Genomic DNA, 22,071 nt, shown 5'->3' with positions numbered 1-22,071 from the left:
CCTGCACATATCTTTAAAATATTGCAATACGAATTACGATTAATTAATTGTTGTTTTCTTAGCTTTCTTAATGAAGGCACATTTTGATATTGTTTAGAGAACGAGCAATAAATTCTTGAAGCCAACACTACCGTATCAAATTGTCAAATATTTTCCATCGGCTAAGTTTTTGTTTGTCTAACATCCATTTCCCAATGACCTACTGGATTATACGACAACATTTCCATCGCTTTCCATCCGTGGCAATCATTAATTATGCGGCATTACCATAGAAGATCGCCAACGCATCGGTTTGGATGATGACGAGTTGCCGCCGCCTGGTCCAATGATTAATCTCAATATCTTTTTGTTTAAGGCACACGCTAAACTGCCTTTTTCGATAATTTATCAATTCGAGTGATTTTCTATGATGGGTCCTAAAATTGTTTTGTCTGTTTATTAATTAGGGCCCCTCTGGATCGGCAAGTGGGCGTGGTGCGATGAGCGACTGCATCCACCTAATGATCGGAAGTTTGACACGTGTCTGGTGGGGATTGAAGCGTGGGCAGCCTTCTTTTCGATGTGCTGACCGCAAGCGACGTGGGCCGAGGGACCCCTGCAATTATTGCGTGAATATGTTAATTGAAATTTGTTCATGGAGCCATGAAAAAAACATTTCACCGGCTTAATCGAGCCTCGGCTACCTCAGGAAGTCTGTGATCAGCTCGAGTATGCGGGCACTTACACACACCGGCCCGGGCATAATTCGCAGCGATCAGCCGGCCATCGATCGATCGGCGGGTCTATGTATAAGTCTGGTCCCGCAATCTCTGCAATGTTGCCTGTCTCGAGTGATCAATTAATTTTTGGCCAAAGTTGGCTATTAATTTGCATGCGCTATTTAGGTATACCCTTTCAAATGGGGGATAGCACATGAATGAGGCTTAGAGGTTTCTACTTAAACATTTCATTAAGTATTTTAATGGATAAATAAGAATTTATATATTTTTTATTAGTTAATGATTTGAAAACTTCTGTGCGGCTTAGACTTTAAAATATACTTTAAAATCGTATTTACGCTTAAGGTTTATCTTACTAATGCAAGAACCTTACAACAAGCTACTTTCTTAGGCTTGTTAATTTAAATAGCTTAAAAATTTTAACAAATCCTGGTAAGAAATATCCTGGCAAGAGTATAAAAGACTTCGTTTCATTGAAATCGAACTCCTTTATTGTTGTGTTCAATGTGGTCGATTGGACAGCGTACAGGTTGTCTGCTCGAGTGCCTGCTGGCGGACTGACTGGGCTCCATTTGAAACTATTTGAAAAGTCTACAAATTGCCTGTCTGCCGTCGATCGTCCAGATCGTGGCCGTCAGTCAGTCATTCAGTCAGTTGGTCGATTGCACAGCTTGAGTTTGACCTCGTCTTGGGGCTTTTTGTTTGGAAAGGCAGGCGGCACAGCGATTGGGCCAGTTGAGGTATCATTTCGGCACCGACATAATTGGCACCTTTTGTGGGCACACAAATTCACTGAATGGAACAAACAGAGAGTGGTATTTGACAAGTGTTTAGAACATTAGATATATTGTCATTCCGATAGATCACCTGGAATTTGTTTTGAGCTCGGCAGCAACTTGAACACAACGAGCACCGGAAGTAATAAATTAATAATAATTCATTTTGCTTATTTGAATTAGCAGAGTTGTTTGTGCAAAGATGATTCAGTTTGGCGCACCTGTCAGTGAAATGTTGATTCATAATAGAATCAGCTTTTTTCCCGCAAACATCTACATATTGGCGGAACTAAATCGCGCTTCCTCTCCTTTGGTTCAATGGGGCGTATGAGTAATATTGAGTGGTACTTCACGTGTTTCAAATGCAAATTTTACACTCTTCCATTCATAAAAACACCAAGACACAGTCCGAAAACCCCAAAAACCGATAAAATGAAGCAGAAACAGACAGTTTCATAACCGACGAACCGGTTTGGCAATTCTCTCTGCAACAATTTTTTGAATGATCGAAAACAAGCAAACGAAATCTTTAACGATTTTGTGTCTTTTTACTACAGCAGCAGCAGCAGCAGCCATGATCACTTGACTTGGCTTACGGGCTATGCAAATCCAGCTAACACAGTTTGCCATGTGGGCAGCAGTCAGCCGGAGAGAAAACTGTGACAGAGTCTCAGTCAGATTTTTATGAATGAAAAAACCTGGGGCCGCCGAATCGCGGCGGAGTGGAGGTGACAACGCTGAATAAGCCAAGCAGCGGATGTGCCTAATTAACATTGCTGATTACATTTTGTGTGTTATTAATTAGAAATACTCGAATGGTCGCATAAATTTATGAGTCTATATATTGCATTTGCATTATAATGAGCGAATGGCAGGGGGGCAGACGGGGGGGGATGATGAGCGGGATGATCAGTAATTCATTTCATTTCCCCAACCCTCCACCTTCTCACAGAGTATCTGTCGCCATGGTCCGTGGTCGCTGCATCTGTCGGATTTGTGAAATCATTTTCGTTGAGGTCCACAAAATTACGATCCAGAGGATCCCAAAACAATCCGTACCGAAATGGGGATTCCCTTTGGACTGAATTATTCTTGGAAGCTGTCAGGTGATTTTAAATTGTATATAACGCTTTAAAAAATATACTGTAAATGGTAAGTAATTAAATACAATGCAACTATTCTTTCAAAGTCACTAGATTTATTTTCTTTCTTAAATTTACTGTATATAAAAATATAAACAATTGAACATATAAATTAGATTTGGTATTTGCAGAGTATCTACACATTCCTGCAGAATACAGATTGGGGATCATTTCAGTTACCCAATTCCTTGGCCCCAGCCTTCAAAGGTCTTGTATTGGCCAGACTTTTGTGTTCATTTTTTTGCCGTTGCCTTTCTGCTACTGTTAAACGCGAAATTTATGAACAATTTTCAAAAGAAGTCACGCGTTAAATGTACGACACGAACTCACGCGACATTCCCAGGAGCGGAATGGAGGGGCCTTTCGGCCAAGAGGAGGCAGATGATTTCGTTAACGCATTTGGGCCTGAAAGCCACAAGAGGCCGGCTGCTGGCTGCTGGCTGGTTGGCCTTTTGTATTGCGCCTTGTAATATATTTTATTAACAATAAAATGTTAAGTGCCACAAGGCAGGGGTAAGCGGACAGGGCATCCGACGCGGACTCCTCCAGGAAAGTGTTCGGATTTCAGGCCTTCACGCTGGGCCCAGGCTACTGTGTTGCTGCTTACTAAAAAAAACGTTTTCAAAAAAAAGGAGCGAAAAAAAGAAAAGAAGATAAACTGCGTGCGCACAAATAATCGCGCCATGAATCAAAATCACACCAGTTGGCTATATATAGATATCCGGCTAGCTGCAACAGCAACGTGCTGAGCTAACGAGGGCAAAGCTCGTAAGAGGACACGACCACTGGAGTTCCTCCTCCTCCTCCTCCTGCTCCTGCTCCTGCTCCGGTATCTCCATACCAAGTGCCACCTGTGCGAACTTAGATCAGAGAGCCATAGTCACAAAGAGCACCATGCAAATGCCAAAAGAGGAGGAGGAGATGCAGAGCAACGAAGCTGTAAATACCCTTTCTCCGACGGGAAAACTATCACCACTCAAATGTTACTGAGACTTTATATAAAACCAAAAAGGAAACTAAGTTGGGAAAGCTAAAGTTTATATACCATTTCAGTATTGGGTATGGAAAATCCATCATTACTAAGCTTAAAATATTCTCATTCTTTAAATCGAGACTTATAGGTATTTAAGAAACTCATAACTAGGTCAAAAATTCATAAATTTCAATTTGAAAAGCTTTCCTATGCTAGTTTTTATTAGATAAATAAATCTGCATACTCATTTTAACATTTTAGGAAGTTAAAAACTTGCCAATTTTTGACAATTTTAATGATGTAACCCCTTATGAAAATTTGAAATTTTTGAAAATTTTGAAAAAGAATAGATTTTGGTCGGACATAGCTAGATCGATTCGGCTTTTAATGCTGATCAAGAATAAATATGGTTTATAGTGTCGGGAATTACTGCTTCACAACTTTAGAAGCTCCTGACTGAATATATAATACCCTGCAAGGGTTTAAAAAATGCAAGCTAAAAACGTAACACACAATTTTCAGACCTTTAAAAAAACCTATAATACCCTCCCCGAAAAACAGTAACTGAAAGAATGAAAACCTAAACCAGTTCCTCCTTTTTTTTGTTGCCGTATGCAGAATGCCTCGACAGACCGAATTCGGTGGTTCGGTGGTGCTGCTGCCACCCACAATTGGTCAACAAATAGCGGTCACAATTAACCGTACGATGCAAATGCGTCCCGGGACATTGACAATGCCCATAAAGAGCCAATGCAGATGATGATGATGATGACGATGACGATGACGCAAAGGCGAGCTGGCCCTGAATTCCAGGCCTGAATACTGACTCCCTGTCAGCATCATCAGCGAAGCATTTATCTTGCACCCGCTACCAGAGCTGGGAGCAGAGGTCCAGGGAACAGGCTGGAACAGAGCGGCCCAATGGGTTTGGCCAACAGAAGCAACAGCAGGTGATCAGTCCTGCACGGGGGACCACACAACATTTGCCATGTGCCTGGTCATTTATCTATTTCGGATTTATCATTGATTAATCGGCCGGCGGCAGTCGGAGATGCCGGTAGCCAGTAGTCGGTAGTCGGTAGTCGGTAGTCGGTAGTCGGTAGTCAGAAGTCAGTCCAATCCGGTAACCAGTCCCAGTCGAAATCGTAGTCACCGTCCTAATCGTCGGCATATTTGCATATGCCACTTTATATAGCAAATGGTCTAGTCAATGATCGTTAAGCCGACTTCTGATTTGTCATACCCTTACGAAGGGGTAGCTTTATTGCTAAGACTTGGAGTATCTGAGAAAATTGATAAAAATTAATTTAGAAATTGTACTATTTTCTATAGAAACTAACTATTGAATTTATGAGGAGTTATTGAACAATAACTTGAGTTAAATTGTTCAGTATTTGACTAAAGACTTTTGTTAAAACATTTCATTTAGGAAAGTTATCCTTAGAGCACACAAAACTTCGGCTTTACCACTTTAACCATTCCTTAACTGCAAGTTAAGGCCCTCCCCGAACACATTTATGTTTGTCATAGATCCCGGCTCAATTAGCACACACGGAGACAGCGGAGATGGAGCGGCTGCACCTGCACCTATGCTGGATCGGGTCAGTTCCCCCGGATCTGGAGCCAGAGCTGGAGCAGGAGCACGTGTTAAATGATCCGCTAATTGGCCACAGTGCCACAGTTGCTGGACGCATTCGCCATGCCCCCCAAGGGCCGAGAATGTCTGTCCCGATCCCGATCCCCGATTCTGTGACTTCTGACTTGTGACCAATCAGTTTTCGTGCCGCCTGTCAGCGGCTTTTCCTGCCTCTCTGACCCTGTATGTGCTCGCGTAATCCTGTCAAGCTGTTAAATTAATTTCTGTACCCCCGAGCCCAGGACCTCAAGCTATATGTGCCATATATGCATGTGAGTATGTGTTTTATGCGAAATGGCAATCGGTTGTTGCCCTGCCCCCAAATGCTGCCATTCCCGCTTAGCCCATTCCATTTTGCTGACTGAGGCTGGTCCAGTTTTTCTAGCCGCCACTGGTCCGACCACTGGCCAAAGTGTTATAATCCATCATCGTAATCAACGCAAAAAGTTGATAATTGTGCCCCGGCCAAGCCCGGTTGCCTCACTGTGGCTGTTTCGGTTTCGGCCAAATAACTGTAACTAATGGAAATTGTAACACTTTGGCAATGTTTTTTTAAAAATGCAAAAAATTACAGCCTCTTTTTGGCTCCATCTCGCTCTTCCTGCCGCACTCGGTCTTTATCATCAGCCAGAGCGTATTTATGACGCCTCGTGAGGCATTCAAAATTGATTAGGATTAGGAACGACTACCAAAGACAGTTATTACACTAGGTATTAACAGATTACATGGGGTATGCTGGACAGGAGCAGGGGATTGATCACACCTGTCTGACTTAAGGCTTTATATTACATTTTGGAGTTAGAGAAATTGACAACGTTGCAAAAAAAACTATACTGTAACTATATTGATCTTTGAGACACTGAAAGTATAACAATATCCAAAACAATATATTATTGAAAAAGTTATCATTAACAAAATAATATAATATAACAGATAGATCTAATATGTCAATTAAAATCTCCCAGGTACAGTATAAAATCAGAGAAATATTATAGTATAAATCTCTTATATGTATTGGGTACCATAATGTCTTTAGTATAGAAATATTACTTGAATTTACTCAGCGATTACTGCCGGTCGTTGAGTGGAGTTGGCCACGCATTTAAGCCAAATTATCAGGCCATATAATGCCCGGGTCCCCAATCAAGATATCCAGCTGGCCGATCCATCAAGATATTGGCAACGAGACACGTGACCGAGAGCCGCAGCAAATTAGAGCTTGACAAACCTCCGCTCCGCGGTTTTTGGCCAAAAACAAAGAAACAACAAAAACATTCTCACGCAACGGGGACCAGAGAGGCTTTTTCGTCTTGGCCATAAGTGAGACATTAAGCACAGTTTGCAGTCGGCTTGAACTCCGACCCAGGCCATATTTGAGCAATTTGTGGAGTGAGCCTGTGGAGTATATGACCACGGCATCATTAGGAGTGGAAAACATTTGGCCAGGCACGACCCAAGGCGCTTGATTAATTGCGTTTGGTGCAGAATTTGACTTTTTTGTTGCTCAAATTGCAATGCGCCGGCCAAGAGGCTGAGACTTTTTAGCCAGAGTAATTACCATGCCAGAGCAGCGAGCCCCACAATGGACCCAAACCCGACTCAGTTTCACCATTCGATTCTATTCCAAAATGCACTTAATATGGAATTTCAAGTTCAAACATGGCCTATACCTCTCGTATGCTAACTGATAGCCAATAAAGCATTTAGCCGTGTGGTCGATATGCGACGAAAAAATCTATTTGATCTGGCCGTTTAGTGCGATGATGGCGAATGATGTCATCTGCCAGCAGCTCGAATGGCCCCCGAGAGATCAAAGACTGTCAGATTGGCAAATCTTTTCACAAAATGCTATGCTGTTGCCCGCTAATTTCTACTTTAACTAATTGAATTATTTATGTGAGATCTGTGCAAGGCACGGTTGGAAAAACACTGGAGAAAAAGGTTTAAAAACCATAGAAATGAAATTAGTCAAGGGGCCTTAATAAAGATTACAAATGAGTTGGTTTTCTAGACTCCATTAGCACCTTTGCACCTTTTAAATAGTTTTTTAAGTTTGTTGAAACTATATATATTATGTATATTATATATATTGATTCCACTTGATACTTTACTCCCAGTGCATTTACAAAGTGGCCTAACGATTTGCACACCATTTTTGGCTCTTATCCCGCGTGCGTCGTCTGCGTTTCACAGTCAATTTGCATATGTCGATTGTCGTTGCAAGTTGCCAGTTGGCAGTTGCCTGCCATTTGGCTTCAAATGTGGCCTGCTGCTGATCTCCGATGTTGGCCAGATCTTTGGCCAAATTATGTCGTTATTTGTGCCATTTTTGGCAAACGCCTCCTCCGCCACCGCCGCAGCTGCTGACGATCCATCGTCCATGATAAATTCCGTGCACTTAGTGCTCTCCTCCGAGTATGTCCGTCAAGGAGTATGTCAATTGCCTTGCTAATGGCTGCCAATGGAGTCGAGGCAGTAAAATCCTCTTAAAGTGTTGTAAACGATGTTCGAGAGAGACGGCTAACGAGCCGAGTCGAATTCGCATATGAAGTCGCGGAGATCTTGGCATTTATCATAAATTTAATGCCAGTCGCCCCTCAAAGCAGCATCGGCGGGCGGAGCGATGAGGGAGCGGGAGTGGGGATCCATTGCCATGTCTCAAGGCAATAGGAAGCAGCAAAGTGCAACAATTGAATAGATAATAACTCACGCCCCACCTACCTCCACCCACCCATCGAAGGCAACCAGCCAGGCCAATGTAATAACCAAAATACTTGCCACAAGCCACTGACCGTTGACCACAACAACAATTGCCTATAAATCGAGACTTAGTCTTTGGGAACCGAATATCCTAATGCTCTTGAAGCCTCATAATCACACATAGAGGGATTTTCGATTTGTAAAACTTTCAGGGATTGAAAAATTACTATCTATAAATTTTTGTAGGTTGCAATAGTAAATATTATCTTTTAAGAAACCAATGTAAATGGTTTGTAATTTAATTTTTCAGATGCTCACTTCTGTTATGGTATTCCTAAGAGGCTATTTAACTTAGTACCAATGTAAGCCAACGTAATAAGCCCCAACTGGTATCCGTAGAGCGATATACCTCCTATCTTAAGGGTATTCATAGCAGCAACAACAAGGCCTGTTACTGTTTGGAGCTGGCGCTGTCATATTCAAATTGCTAATATGATTGGTGTTTACAGATTAGAAAACAAATATTTCACAAATATTACCACTAATAATTTTGCCATGTAAACATGCGGCAGAGGAGAGTAGCGGCATGAATGCCCACAACGTTGCGATCGGCGTCATTATCATCATCGTGATGATCATGCCACATGATCAGGCCGTATAAATGCAGCAAGTGTGGCGATAACCTTTTGACTCCATCCAGGGGCAAGGGGAGAAGCGATCTCGGCTTGGCCCGGACTGGAGTGGGGTGGTGGAGTGGAGTGGACTGGGTTTCGTTTTGTGCTAGTGCAAAACTGACAAATTGAATGAATAAAAGAGCAACAAGTGGTCTTGCGGCTGGCTGGTTGCTGGTTAAACATTTTGAATGAAATCGCCGCAGCCGAGTCAGCCAGCTAGCGAGCATGTGGCATGTAGCAAGCTGTGGCAGCCGAGGCGCAAAAACATAAATCGAAACACTTGCCGCATTGTACACACTCAGAGTAAAATATTAAAAACAAAAAAATACAAAGTTATAAATATAAAATAAGTGTTCTAACACGGGTTTGTGTTCTAATAAATCTGTTAGAAAATGTTGGTCTAAAATTATGTGTTTAATTGAGGATATTAGGGATCCAACTGTTCTCATTTTATGAAATTCAATTGGTTTCCAAGTTACTCTGATTTAGTTTTTTAATCAAACCACACAATATATATAACAAATCTTAAAGAGGCATTTATCTTTCGAAACAATAATTAAATACTCTTTGATAGGACAATATCTGCTGTCTGAAAGCTAAAGGTTTAATTTGAAATAGCCTTAAATACTGTCAGTATAAAATAGTATAAAATATTTGATTTGATTTGATTTAGTTTAATTTCTTTCTATAGTAAGATTTATTCGCAGTGTGTCCTTCCTCCCTTTTTGCTCCCTGCCTCAGTTACAACCGCCCACCGCTGGCTCTGCGGGCTGTGTTGGTTTGCCCATTTGGTGCCTTGGTGCCTCGGTACCTCGGTAGGTGTTGCCTTGTGCCTCGAACCCAATGTCTTCTTGCCTAAATAAAAAATAAAAACCCAAGGAAACCAAGGCGTTCAAAGTCTGGAAATGAAGTCGAAAATTGCAATTCCAAAATGTTTGCCCTCGGCTAAAAAGAACGGGCAACAACAAAAGTGGAGTGCAGTGCATTGGAGTGGTCAGTCATGTGGCATCTATTCGCCATTCGTACTGGAACTCGCACACATGTGGCCCGGGTCCTCGGAATAGAGCCTGAGCTCCTCCTGCCCCTCATCCTGCCTGGATTCGCCGGTGCAATGTTTTTTTGCTGTGTGTCGTTTAATGCGTGGCCGCCTCGCGAGGCGCTTTATTAATTCACTCGACGGTTGTTTAATATTTTTCCCTCTTTGGAGCACTCTATAAGGTTGGGGTAAATCAGCTTTATTATAAATTAACTAATAAATAAATAAGTTAACTAAACCATAACTGTTCAATGTTTTCTAATATGGATGGAATAATCCTTGAAAAGACCTGAATGGGGTTTCGGAGAAGAAGCTTGTTAAGAAGAAGCTTTAAGGAGTCTAAGCAAAAGTATCTTTAGAAGTAGAAGTATTCTTACACAAAACTTTACTACTGAGATTTGGAAAGGGATTTTGACAATAATTTTAAGAAAACTTTAAAGATAGTGAACCTAAAAAATGTGACCATCAAGAGCATTCGAGAGTCGTTTTAAATATTTTTGCATTGTTGTCTCTTTTGTGTTGCGGGTGTGGACCTCCAACTGTTGTTGTTCCTTTTTCGTTTCGTTTGTGGCATAAATCGGCCCCAGGTGTCTCGACGAGCATTTCCCACGGATTAGTGCATAAATAAAGGAGGTCAGAGCGGCCTCAGAGTTAACTAGATATTTCAAATGTTGTGGCTCAGGGGTCGTCCTTCCTCCCCAGAGCATTGTGCCCTCTCGATTCAACCCCACCAGGGCACGCACCTTTCCTTTTGGCAATCTGTCGAAATTGCTTTATTACCCCGATCCCATGTCGATCGGTAGAACGGCTTAATTCCGACAGAGCCGCAGCCCAAGGTGGTCCTTTGGCATTTCCTTTGGCTCATTAACACCCCCTGCGAAAAAAAATGAGGAGCAGCAGAACACACGCAGCGCTTCTCACGCTATAAAACAAAAGCAAAAGCCTCTCGACTTCAATTTAAGATTAGCAACAGTTAACACACACACACACAAAATGGAATTGGCGGAAAGGCACCGGGATCTCATAATGATAATGCCTTTAATAACAGCGGTCATCCTGCGCAAGGACCACACCAAAAGTCAGTCAGCGAGCTGATAAGATGGCCAAGTGAGCGGTCTGCGTGCTGGCCAAGATCCCTTCATCGATAATCGCACATTAAGCGTGCGTAAGTCACGTCACAAAGCGCTCGTTTGGGGCCACCAAGGGGTCCGCGGGGACTCGACCATCGAGCACCGGGATGGAGATGATCCGAAGATGCCGGATCGAGGAGACCTTGCCCTGGGTGCGATCGCGATAAGCGCGACTTTTGCCTCGGTACGTGCTAAACCCTCGGGCAGCGATCATTTTAATTATACCCCATATCGGCAGGGTTGGTCACGCCCATCGTCCGTCGATGCGACCCCTCCCTTTGCCTTTTCGACCGGGGTCAAGCAACGCAAATTGCAGGCTGGGTCAATGTTTGTTTAAGCCAGCCGTAAATACTTAATTTGGCCAACGGTTTCGAGCTGACGAAAGCCTCAAAAAGGTAAATAAAAAAAGGGAAAAGGTTGGGTCTTCTTGGAGACCGAATATGATAATACTCTCATACAGGGAGAGGTACCTTTACCAAGATCTTTAATATATTCTGTGAAAGAAAGGGAATTCAGTTTAGGCTTCCGATTTCCTTAAAACAGAACTCGATAGAGTTATCCAAAGATCAATTGCACGGTTATTACCAGCCCCCTTCATTTAGCCAGAAAGTAATCTCTAGAATTTAACACAGAAAATTTATAAAGTCTTTATTGGGTTAATATGACGACGTACGAGAATCGATATAGCAACGATCTAGACTACTCGGACCCGGATCCGCGAGCCGATACAGGAGATGAGGCATCCACCTCAAGGTAGTCGTGCACCAGCTGGCAGATATTCTCCGAGGCTTCGGCAAAGTTACCCTCCTCGAGACCTTCGCCCACGTAGTGATAGACGAAGGCACGCCGCTGATAGAGCTTGTCGAACTTGTTGACCAGCCGGCACCAGGCGATCCGGATGTTCGTGTTGTTCGAAATGGCCACGCAGGCGCGGTTGGTGGGCGCCAGATCACCACCAGGGACATACACCGGCGGCATGCTGCTCACACCGATCTTGAAGCCCGTGGGCGACCAGTCCACAAATCTGAACGACTTGTTCCGCTTGATGTTCTCCAGGGAGAAATTGATCTCGTTGGGGGCGAGGTCGCCGCGGTAGAGGAGAACGCAGGACATGTACTTGCCATGCGAGGGATTGCACCTGACCATTTGGTTGCTCATCTGGAAGCACTGACTCGTCAGCTGGGCCGTCGACATGTTCACGAACTGCGAGTGGGAGATGGGAACCAGGGGAGCGTAGTTTATCAGCGGATAGTGGATTCGTGGATACGGGACCAGGTTCGTCTGCAGCTCCTGGAAGCTAACGTTCGATCCCTGACCGAAGCGCTGGGATGCCGTAAAGCTAGACACCACCTGACCAATGATACGGTTCAGATTCGTGTAGGTGGGAGCAGGCACATTGAGGGTATTCGCACAAATGTCATACAGCGCCTCATTGTCCACGATGAAGGAGATGTCGGTGCAGTCCATGGAGAAGTGGGCCGACAACAGGGCATTGTAGGGCTCCACAATCACCGGTGAGATGCTATGAGGAATAAGGTCAACAGTGGCTTAGGCATTGTAAACGAAGGCAAACTGACTCACGAGGGCGATGGATACACTAAAAACTCAACAACAGTCATCTTCCTGCCAAAGTCTTCAACAATTTTCTCCATGATACGAGTTCCCAGACCAGACCCGGAGCCGCCCCCTATGGCCCGAAATATCAGAAAGGCCCTGAGGTTCCGGCAGCGATCGGCCACACGACGAATGGCATTCATGGAACGATCCAACAGCTCGCTGGCCATTAGATTATAGCCACGGGCAAAGTTACTGCCACTATCGTCCTTGCCGGTGATCAGAGTGTCTGGGTGGAAGAGATTACGATAGGCACCCGTGCGGATTTCATCTGGAAAGAACGATTTCAGTGCTAAAGCCTTGGATAATATATTGGACAAACCAATGACTGTGGGTTCCGTGTCGATCACAACGATGCGGGGCTGCACACATGATTGACTGTTGGTGAACTCAAAGAAGGTGAGAAACGAGTCGTCCAGGGGACTCTGAGGCAGCCTTCCGTTGGCCAAAATGCCATGCTCCAGGCAATAGAGCTCCCAACAAGCGTTGGCGATCTGCACACCGGCCTGGCCAATGTGCACTTGGATGATCTCCCCCTTTACGGACATCTGTCATATCTTAATTTTTCCAAATTTTAATAAAATACTTTACCGAAATAACACACAGATCTGAGTGACAGACTAGGCCAAGAAAAGTTTGTTTACGTAACACAGATTTATTGTCCGCGCGCGGATTATTCAGTTTTCAAAGCGTTAGATACATTTAGATACAATTTCATAGATATTCAGATATACTCTTATAGTTATTTAGGTAATTCCGTGCTCGAATACGTTGCTGGACTGGTCCATGGCCGTTGTAAATTGGAATGTGAGAGAAGATTAGGAGGTCGCCCTATAAAAAATGCACCTGTATCTATCTACCGAGATATATGTGTGTTTGTGTATAATACAAAAGCAGTCGCGAGGTCAAGCTACGTAAGTAATTTACAAAGATTAAATAAATAAAACAATACTTTTCGATTTGGGGAGTGCAAGGACTAGAGTGGTTACAAAATTTATACACGTGATGCCTAAACAATGAAAGCAGTGCATCTCACAACTATAAGACAGTCAAATAGTTAAACATTTTATATTATTTTATTAACTTTATATTTAAGTTAAGCTTGATAAATCTCAGTTCCTATTTGGGACATTTCTGAATACCTTTTTAGTTTACTTTGATTTACAATATTTGGTGACTAGACAGGTGTAACTATGGCCATAACTTTGTTTTTAGAAATTGATTTATGCTTTTAATAAAATTAAACTGACCAGAGAAAGTAAAATATAGGTTTTTTCTATAAATCCCATCACTTGGTTATCTGAATAAATTAACTAAAAGAGCGAGTAAAATTAAAGTAAAAAATGTTTTTAAGTAAAACATATTATAAGGCCTTGATGCCCGGTATTATTTTCCTGCCCTATAGTCCTAAAACACACTGTTCATCTATTATTTTTTTCAACTTTTTTTGTTCTGAAGCTGCTAATTTGTTCAAGACTTTTGGTTTGGGATGCTATCTAAAGGAGTGACTGCTCCAACAGAATACGCTCGAACCCAGGCGGTGGACCATGCGAGAAGTTATCCAGGATTATGTCCAAGATAGCCCCATTGCCAACTAAAAGAAATCATTTTAAATTTGATACGCAAAACCTGACAGGAAACTCACCATAAATTACGGGAAAAAGAGCTGCTCCTCTCACGTTCCTGAAGGGAACCTCCAGATTCTTCCCATTAAAGTAGAAATTCAATTCCACATGATCGAAGGCAACTCCCACGATATCGCCCTCGTCGGGAAAATCTCGCTGCGGCGATGCTATCAAGGAATCGCCAATCCCCACATCGGGCGAAGCCACGCCGGTGGTCATAAGCAGGTCCTCCTGCTGCAGATCTTCGATGGCAATGAGACCCGCGGCCTTTGCAGCACTGCTGTTCAGGATGCCATTGGTTGTCTTCGACGGTTGGGTAGTGCAAGCTGCTTGCACCACTGGGCGGAACTCCTCCTGGTCGTTGTGGCGCGTGGCATTGTCGGAACACAGGCACCAGGACTCGCGGTCTCCGCCGCCGCACTTGCGACTGAGGTCCGTTTGGCGGGTGGCCAGTCCCACGGACCAGCTGCCGCCTTGCTGGATCTTCACCTCGAAGTAAGACTTTGACTGGACTAAAGGGGCAGTAGCCAGGACGCCTCCGGTGCCCGTAACGCGTAGCTGATGCGACAGCAGGATCACATCAGCTCCTGGAAGGTAGGAAGGGTTAATATAAGCTCAAAGTTGCTTCAAAAAATGATACATGACAATGATATTGGCAGCAAAAGAACATAGAAATTTGCAATATTGCCGTAAGACTTGATTTGTTTACCCATATGTGCTGCGTCCAGGTGGACATCGGGCTCCCGGAGGCGACTGGCCGCGGCTACTGGCTTTCTCAGGTGTCCGCCGTTGAGGCAGGTGCGCAAACAGCAGAACATTCCTGTATTTACTATAGACTATGCTAAATTTAATGTAGTTTTTTGGAGGGTTTGTAATTTTAGCCAAACAATGTTTGGCAAAACACAAGAAGCTGGAGCTGCAAATTCATCGATGTCACTATCGATACTTACATGTTACTTTCCATCGATATTAATCTTTATTTATTTTGAATTAATAAATTAATGTGCACTTCAATTATAAATTATTATTTATTCTACTTTAAATATTATATTCGAGAAGTATAGTAATTTTTATTTAGCCTCTAATTTTCTAGTACTATCTGCATAAAACATATATGATTTTTTATTATACCCGTGAACAACGAAAGCGCCATCTTGTTTAATGAAACTAGTTTCAGTTTATCCAAGTTTTAAACCCATTTTATATTTTGTAAAAAATCCGACATTTTATTTAAATATTTTTAAAAGCTTGAAAGTCATAGTTATTTGTCTTTGAAATAATCAAGACTACATCTGTGCATTCACGAAATGTTTTGTGACGCTGCTATAAATTCCTATAAAAACATTTAAATAAGTACTTTTGCTGCCTCTTCGGGAGCACTCTAGCGGCTAAAAAGCGAACCATACCACTAACGCACAGAGCTTCCTGTCAAGTTCAGCGCAAAAGTATGTAATGAACTGTCTCTATCGCCGGTTACTCATTAATGTTCAAATGCCCAAAAGATGCAATAATTCGGCCATTCGTTCTTTATTATTCCTAATTGCATACTTCGCAGCGCAGAAAAATGCCCAGCCACATGCAAAACAAATACAGCCCAAAAGATGCACAGCTTTTATCACTGTGTTTTAATATTTTTCATTGCCTACTTTTGCGATGAAATCAAATTGAAACGGTGTTAAAGTCTAGCATACTGTTTTGGGCCTAGTCAAATAAAAAAAGTCTTCGTCGCTCTCTGCTGCATTCTTTTCATGGGAAATGGAAATAAATATTTATCGTTATTTTTAGAGAATTGTATAATTTTTTAAACTTTGATTGGTCGCAACAATTTTGGTATGAAAATATAGATAAATATTGGCTCAAAGAATGGATTTCAATTTTAGTCACAAGGTGGTTTAAAATGTTAAATTAAGTATGCAGTTTTGTTACCCAAATAGAAACTAACACAGAACAGCTTTCCGAATTAAATTAAATGAATTTTTAGCTTTGTTATGCATTTTTTAAACCTTGATTGGCCGCAAAAATGTTGGTATAAAAATATAAATAATATGGCTCAATGAATGGATTTCAATTTTAGTCCGAAAGTTGTAAAACGTGAATGAGTCATTTCCGACCCTATAAACCATATATATTCTTGATCAGCATTAAAAGCTGAATCGATCTAGCCATGTCCGGCCAAAATCTATTTCTTTGCAAAATTTCCGAAAATTTCAAATTTTTATAAGGGGTTACATCATTAAAATTGTCAAAAATTGGCAAAAAATTGAATTTATTAAAATGTTAAACTGAGTATGCAGGTTTATTATCCCGATAAAAACGAACACAGGACTGCTTTCCGAATTGAATTTAATGCACTTTTGGCTTTGTTATGCATTTTTTAAAATTTGATTGGTCGCAACAATTTTGGTATGAAAATATAGATAAATATTGGCTCAAAGAATGGATTTAAATTTTAGTCACAAGGTGGTTTAAAATGTTAAATTAAGTATGCAGTTTTGTTACCCAAATAGAAACTAACACAGAACAGCTTTCCGAATTAAATTAAATGAATTTTTAGCTTTGTTATGCATTTTTTACACCTTGATTGGCCGCAAAAATGTTGGTATAAAAATATAAATAATATGGCTCAATGAATGGATTTCAATTTTAGTCCGAAAGTTGTAAAACGTGAATGAGTCATTTCCGACCCTATAAACCATATATATTCTTGATCAGCATTAAAAGCTGAATCGATCTAGCCATGTCCGGCCAAAATCTATTTCTTTGCAAAATTTCCGAAAATTTCAAATTTTTATAAGGGGTTACATCATTAAAATTGTCAAAAATTGGCAAAAAATTGAATTTATTAATATGTTAAACTGAGTATGCAGGTTTATTATCCCGATAAAAACGAACACAGGACTGCTTTCCGAATTGAATTTAATGCACTTTTGGCTTTGTTATGCATTTTTTAAAATTTGATTGGTCGCAACAATTTTGGTATAAAAATATAGATAAATATTGGCTCAACGATTGGATTAAAATTTTAGTCACAAGGTTGTTTAAAATGTTAAATTAAGTATGCAGTTTTGTTACCCAAATAGAAACTAACACAGAACAGCTTTCCGAATTGAATTAAATGCATTTTTAGTTTTGTTATGCATTTTTTAAACCTTGATTGGCCGCAAAAATGTTGGTATAAAAATATAAATAATATGGCTCAATGAATGGATTTCAATTTTAGTCCGAAAGTTGTAAAACGTGAAGGAGTCATTTCCGACCCTATAAACCATATATATTCTTGATCAGCATTAAAAGCTGAATCGATCTAGCCATGTCCGGCCAAAATCTATTTCTTTGCAAAATTTCCGAAAATTTCAAATTTTTATAAGGGGTTACATCATTAAAATTGTCAAAAATTGGCAAAAAATTGAATTTATTAAAATGTTAAACTGAGTATGCAGATTTATTATCCAAATAAAAACTAACACAGGACTGCTTTCCGAATTGAATTTAATGCACTTTTGGCTTTGTTATGCATTTTTTAAAATTTGATTGGTCGCAACAATTTTGGTATAAAAATATAGATAAATATTGGTTCAAAGAATGGATTTAAATTTTAGTCACAAGGTGGTTTAAAATGTTAAATTAAGTATGCAGTTTTGTTACCCAAATAGAAACTAACACAGAACAGCTTTCCGAATTGAATTAAATGCATTTTTAGTTTTGTTATGCATTTTTTAAAACTTGATTGGCCGCAAAAATGTTGGTATAAAAATATAAATAATATGGCTCAATGAATGGATTTCAATTTTAGTCCGAAAGTTGTAAAACGTGAAGGAGTCATTTCCGACCCTATAAACCATATATATTCTTGATCAGCATTAAAAGCTGAATCGATCTAGCCATGTCCGGCCAAAATCTATTTCTTTGCAAAATTTCCGAAAATTTCAAATTTTTATAAGGGGTTACATCATTAAAATTGTCAAAAATTGGCAAAAAATTGAATTTATTAATATGTTAAACTGAGTATGCAGGTTTATTATCCCGATAAAAACGAACACAGGACTGCTTTCCGAATTGAATTTAATGCACTTTTGGCTTTGTTATGCATTTTTTAAAATTTGATTGGTCGCAACAATTTTGGTATAAAAATATAGATAAATATTGGCTCAACGAATGGATTAAAATTTTAGTCACAAGGTTGTTTAAAATGTTAAATTAAGTATGCAGTTTTGTTACCCAAATAGAAACTAACACAGAACAGCTTTCCGAATTGAATTAAATGCATTTTTAGTTTTGTTATGCATTTTTTAAACCTTGATTGGCCGCAAAAATGTTGGTATAAAAATATAAATAATATGGCTCAATGAATGGATTTCAATTTTAGTCCGAAAGTTGTAAAACGTGAAGGAGTCATTTCCGACCCTATAAACCATATATATTCTTGATCAGCATTAAAAGCTGAATCGATCTAGCCATGTCCGGCCAAAATCTATTTCTTTGCAAAATTTCCGAAAATTTCAAATTTTTATAAGGGGTTACATCATTAAAATTGTCAAAAATTGGCAAAAAATTGAATTTATTAAAATGTTAAACTGAGTATGCAGATTTATTATCCAAATAAAAACTAACACAGGACTGCTTTCCGAATTGAATTTAATGCACTTTTGGCTTTGTTATGCATTTTTTAAAATTTGATTGGTCGCAACAATTTTGGTATAAAAATATAGATAAATATTGGTTCAAAGAATGGATTTAAATTTTAGTCACAAGGTGGTTTAAAAATTGAATTTATTAATATGTTAAACTGAGTATGCAGATTTATTATCCAAATAAAATCTAACACAGAACTGCTTTCCGAATTGAATTTAATGCACTTTTGGCTTTGTTATGCATTTTTTAAACTTTGATTGGTCGCAAAAGTTTTGGTATAAAAATATAGATAATATGGCTCAATGAATGGATTTCAATTTTAGTCCGAAAGTTGTAAAACGTGAAGGAGTCATTTCCGACCCTATAAACCATATATATTCTTGATCAGCATTAAAAGCTGAATCGATCTAGCCATGTCCGGCCAAAATCTATTTCTTTGCAAAATTTCCGAAAATTTCAAATTTTTATAAGGGGTTACATCATTAAAATTGTCAAAAATTGGCAAAAAATTGAATTTATTAAAATGTTAAACTGAGTATGCAGGTTTATTATCCCGATAAAAACGAACACAGGACTGCTTTCCGAATTGAATTTAATGCACTTTTGGCTTTGTTATGCATTTTTTAAAATTTGATTGGTCGCAACAATTTTGGTATAAAAATATAGATAAATATTGGTTCAAAGAATGGATTTAAATTTTAGTCACAAGGTGGTTTAAAATGTTAAATTAAGTATGCAGTTTTGTTACCCAAATAGAAACTAACACAGAACAGCTTTCCGAATTGAATTAAATGCATTTTTAGTTTTGCAAAATTTCCGAAAATTTCAAATTTTTATAAGGGGTTACATCATTAAAATTGTCAAAAATTGGCAAAAAATTGAATTTATTAATATGTTAAACTGAGTTTGCAGATTTATTATCCAAATAAAAACTAACACAGGACTGCTTTCCGAATTGAATTTAATGCACTTTTGGCTTTGTTATGCATTTTTTAAAATTTGATTGGTCGCAACAATTTTGGTATAAAAATATAGATAAATATTGGTTCAAAGAATGGATTTAAATTTTAGTCACAAGGTGGTTTAAAAATTGAATTTATTAATATGTTAAACTGAGTATGCAGATTTATTATCCAAATAAAATCTAACACAGGACTGCTTTCCGAATTGAATTTAATGCACTTTTGGCTTTGTTATGCATTTTTTAAACTTTGATTGGTCGCAAAAATTTTGGTATAAAAATATAGATAATATGGCTCAATGAATGGATTTCAATTTTAGTCCGAAAGTTGTAAAACGTGAAGGAGTCATTTCCGACCCTATAAACCATATATATTCTTGATCAGCATTAAAAGCTGAATCGATCTAGCCATGTCCGGCCAAAATCTATTTCTTTGCAAAATTTCCGAAAATTTCAAATTTTTATAAGGGGTTACATCATTAAAATTGTCAAAAATTGGCAAAAAATTGAATTTATTAAAATGTTAAACTGAGTATGCAGGTTTATTATCCCGATAAAAACGAACACAGGACTGCTTTCCGAATTGAATTTAATGCACTTTTGGCTTTGTTATGCATTTTTTAAAATTTGATTGGTCGCAACAATTTTGGTATAAAAATATAGATAAATATTGGTTCAAAGAATGGATTTAAATTTTAGTCACAAGGTGGTTTAAAATGTTAAATTAAGTATGCAGTTTTGTTACCCAAATAGAAACTAACACAGAACAGCTTTCCGAATTGAATTAAATGCATTTTTAGTTTTGTTATGCATTTTTTAAACCTTGGTTGGCCGCAAAAATGTTGGTATAAAAATATAAATAATATGGCTCAATGAATGGATTTCAATTTTAGTCCGAAAGTTGTAAAACGTGAAGGAGTCATTTCCGACCCTATAAACCATATATATTCTTGATCAGCATTAAAAGCTGAATCGATCTAGCCATGTCCGGCCAAAATCTATTTCTTTGCAAAATTTCCGAAAATTTCAAATTTTTATAAGGGGTTACATCATTAAAATTGTCAAAAATTGGCAAAAAATTGAATTTATTAAAATGTTAAACTGAGTATGCAGGTTTATTATCCAAATAAAAACTAACACAGGACTGCTTTCCGAATTGAATTTAATGCACTTTTGGCTTTGTTATGCATTTTTTAAACTTTGATTGGTCGCAACAATTTTGGTATAAAAATATAGATAAATATTGGCTCAACGATTGGATTAAAATTTTAGTCACAAGGTTGTTTAAAATGTTAAATTAAGTATGCAGTTTTGTTACCCAAATAGAAACTAACACAGAACAGCTTTCCGAATTGAATTAAATGCATTTTTAGTTTTGTTATGCATTTTTTAAAACTTGATTGGCCGCAAAAATGTTGGTATAAAAATATAAATAATATGGCTCAATGAATGGATTTCAATTTTAGTCCGAAAGTTGTAAAACGTGAAGGAGTCATTTCCGACCCTATAAACCATATATATTCTTGATCAGCATTAAAAGCTGAATCGATGTAGCCATGTCCGGCCAAAATCTATTTCTTTGCAAAATTTCCGAAAATTTCAAATTTTTATAAGGGGTTACATCATTAAAATTGTCAAAAATTGGCAAAAAATTGAATTTATTAAAATGTTAAACTGAGTATGCAGGCTTATTATCCCGATAAAAACGAACACAGGACTGCTTTCCGAATTGAATTTAATGCACTTTTGGCTTTGTTATGCATTTTTTAAAATTTGATTGGTCGCAACAATTTTGGTATACAAATATAGATAAATATTGGTTCAAAGAATGGATTTAAATTTTAGTCACAAGGTGGTTTAAAATGTTAAACTAAGTATGCAGTTTTGTTACCCAAATAGAAACTAACACAGAACAGCTTTCCGAATTGAATTAAATGCATTTTTAGTTTTGTTATGCATTTTTTAAACCTTGGTTGGCCGCAAAAATGTTGGTATAAAAATATAAATAATATGGCTCAATGAATGGATTTCAATTTTAGTCCGAAAGTTGTAAAACGTGAAGGAGTCATTTCCGACCCTATAAACCATATATATTCTTGATCAGCATTAAAAGCTGAATCGATGTAGCCATGTCCGGCCAAAATCTATTTCTTTGCAAAATTTCCGAAAATTTCAAATTTTTATAAGGGGTTACATCATTAAAATTGTCAAAAATTGGCAAAAAATTGAATTTATTAATATGTTAAACTGAGTATGCAGATTTATTATCCAAATAAAAACTAACACAGGACTGCTTTCCGAATTGACTTTAATGCACTTTTGGCTTTGTTATGCATTTTTTAAACTTTGATTGGCCGCAAAAATTTTGGTATACAAATATAGATAAATATTGGTTCAAAGAATGGATTTAAATTTTAGTCACAAGGTGGTTTAAAATGTTAAACTAAGTATGC

At 38.8% G+C, this 22,071-nt stretch overlaps 2 protein-coding genes across 3 annotated transcripts; both read right to left on the bottom strand.

The window, feature by feature from the left end:
• Positions 1-11,408: 11,408 nt before the first annotated feature.
• Positions 11,409-13,062, bottom strand: LOC110191208 (tubulin alpha chain). Of its 2 annotated transcripts, XM_020961976.2 has the most exons (3): positions 12,723-13,062; positions 12,368-12,671; positions 11,409-12,308 (listed from the first exon to the last, which is right to left on the bottom strand). In XM_020961976.2, exons 1-3 carry the CDS (start codon positions 12,946-12,948, stop codon positions 11,486-11,488), a joined length of 1,353 nt encoding a protein of 450 aa, XP_020817635.1. In that variant the 5' UTR covers positions 12,949-13,062; the 3' UTR covers positions 11,409-11,485. The 2 variants fall into 2 exon arrangements, with proteins under 2 accessions (XP_020817635.1, XP_086695410.1); XM_086839284.1 differs by lacking the exon at positions 12,723-13,062 and having other exon boundaries at positions 12,364-12,505.
• Positions 13,036-14,987, bottom strand: LOC110191209 (SPRY domain-containing protein 7). Its single transcript, XM_020961977.2, has 3 exons — positions 14,735-14,987; positions 14,046-14,612; positions 13,036-13,994 (listed from the first exon to the last, which is right to left on the bottom strand). The coding sequence occupies exons 1-3, from the start codon at positions 14,841-14,843 to the stop codon at positions 13,897-13,899; spliced, it is 774 nt and encodes a 257-aa protein (XP_020817636.2). The 5' UTR covers positions 14,844-14,987; the 3' UTR covers positions 13,036-13,896.
• Positions 14,988-22,071: the final 7,084 nt, after the last annotated feature.

This window comes from Drosophila serrata, unplaced genomic scaffold (genome assembly GCF_035046125.1).
Source record: "Drosophila serrata isolate PLE 108 unplaced genomic scaffold, ASM3504612v1 contig_364, whole genome shotgun sequence".
In the NCBI taxonomy this organism is placed as follows: domain Eukaryota; kingdom Metazoa; phylum Arthropoda; class Insecta; order Diptera; family Drosophilidae; genus Drosophila; species Drosophila serrata.
The sequence above is the reverse complement of the archived record's forward strand: the minus strand, read 5'-3'. Positions and strand labels throughout refer to the sequence as shown.

What these genes read in the sequence shown, in the direction of transcription:
- LOC110191208 (XM_020961976.2), bottom strand. Translation starts at nt 12,948, where the DNA reads ATGTCCGTAAAGGGGGAGATCATCCAAGTGCACATTGGCCAGGCCGGT. An exon ending in CACGGAACCCACAGTCATTG is followed by an intron (nt 12,672 to 12,722) that starts GTTTGTCCAATA and finishes CGTTCTTTCCAG; the next exon opens with ATGAAATCCGCACGGGTGCC. An exon ending in TTAGTGTATCCATCGCCCTC is followed by an intron (nt 12,309 to 12,367) that starts GTGAGTCAGTTT and finishes TATTCCTCATAG; the next exon opens with CATCTCACCGGTGATTGTGG.
- LOC110191209 (XM_020961977.2), bottom strand. Translation starts at nt 14,843, where the DNA reads ATGTTCTGCTGTTTGCGCACCTGCCTCAACGGCGGACACCTGAGAAAG. An exon ending in CCTGGACGCAGCACATATGG is followed by an intron (nt 14,613 to 14,734) that starts GTAAACAAATCA and finishes CCTACCTTCCAG; the next exon opens with GAGCTGATGTGATCCTGCTG. An exon ending in TCTTTTTCCCGTAATTTATG is followed by an intron (nt 13,995 to 14,045) that starts GTGAGTTTCCTG and finishes GATTTCTTTTAG; the next exon opens with TTGGCAATGGGGCTATCTTG.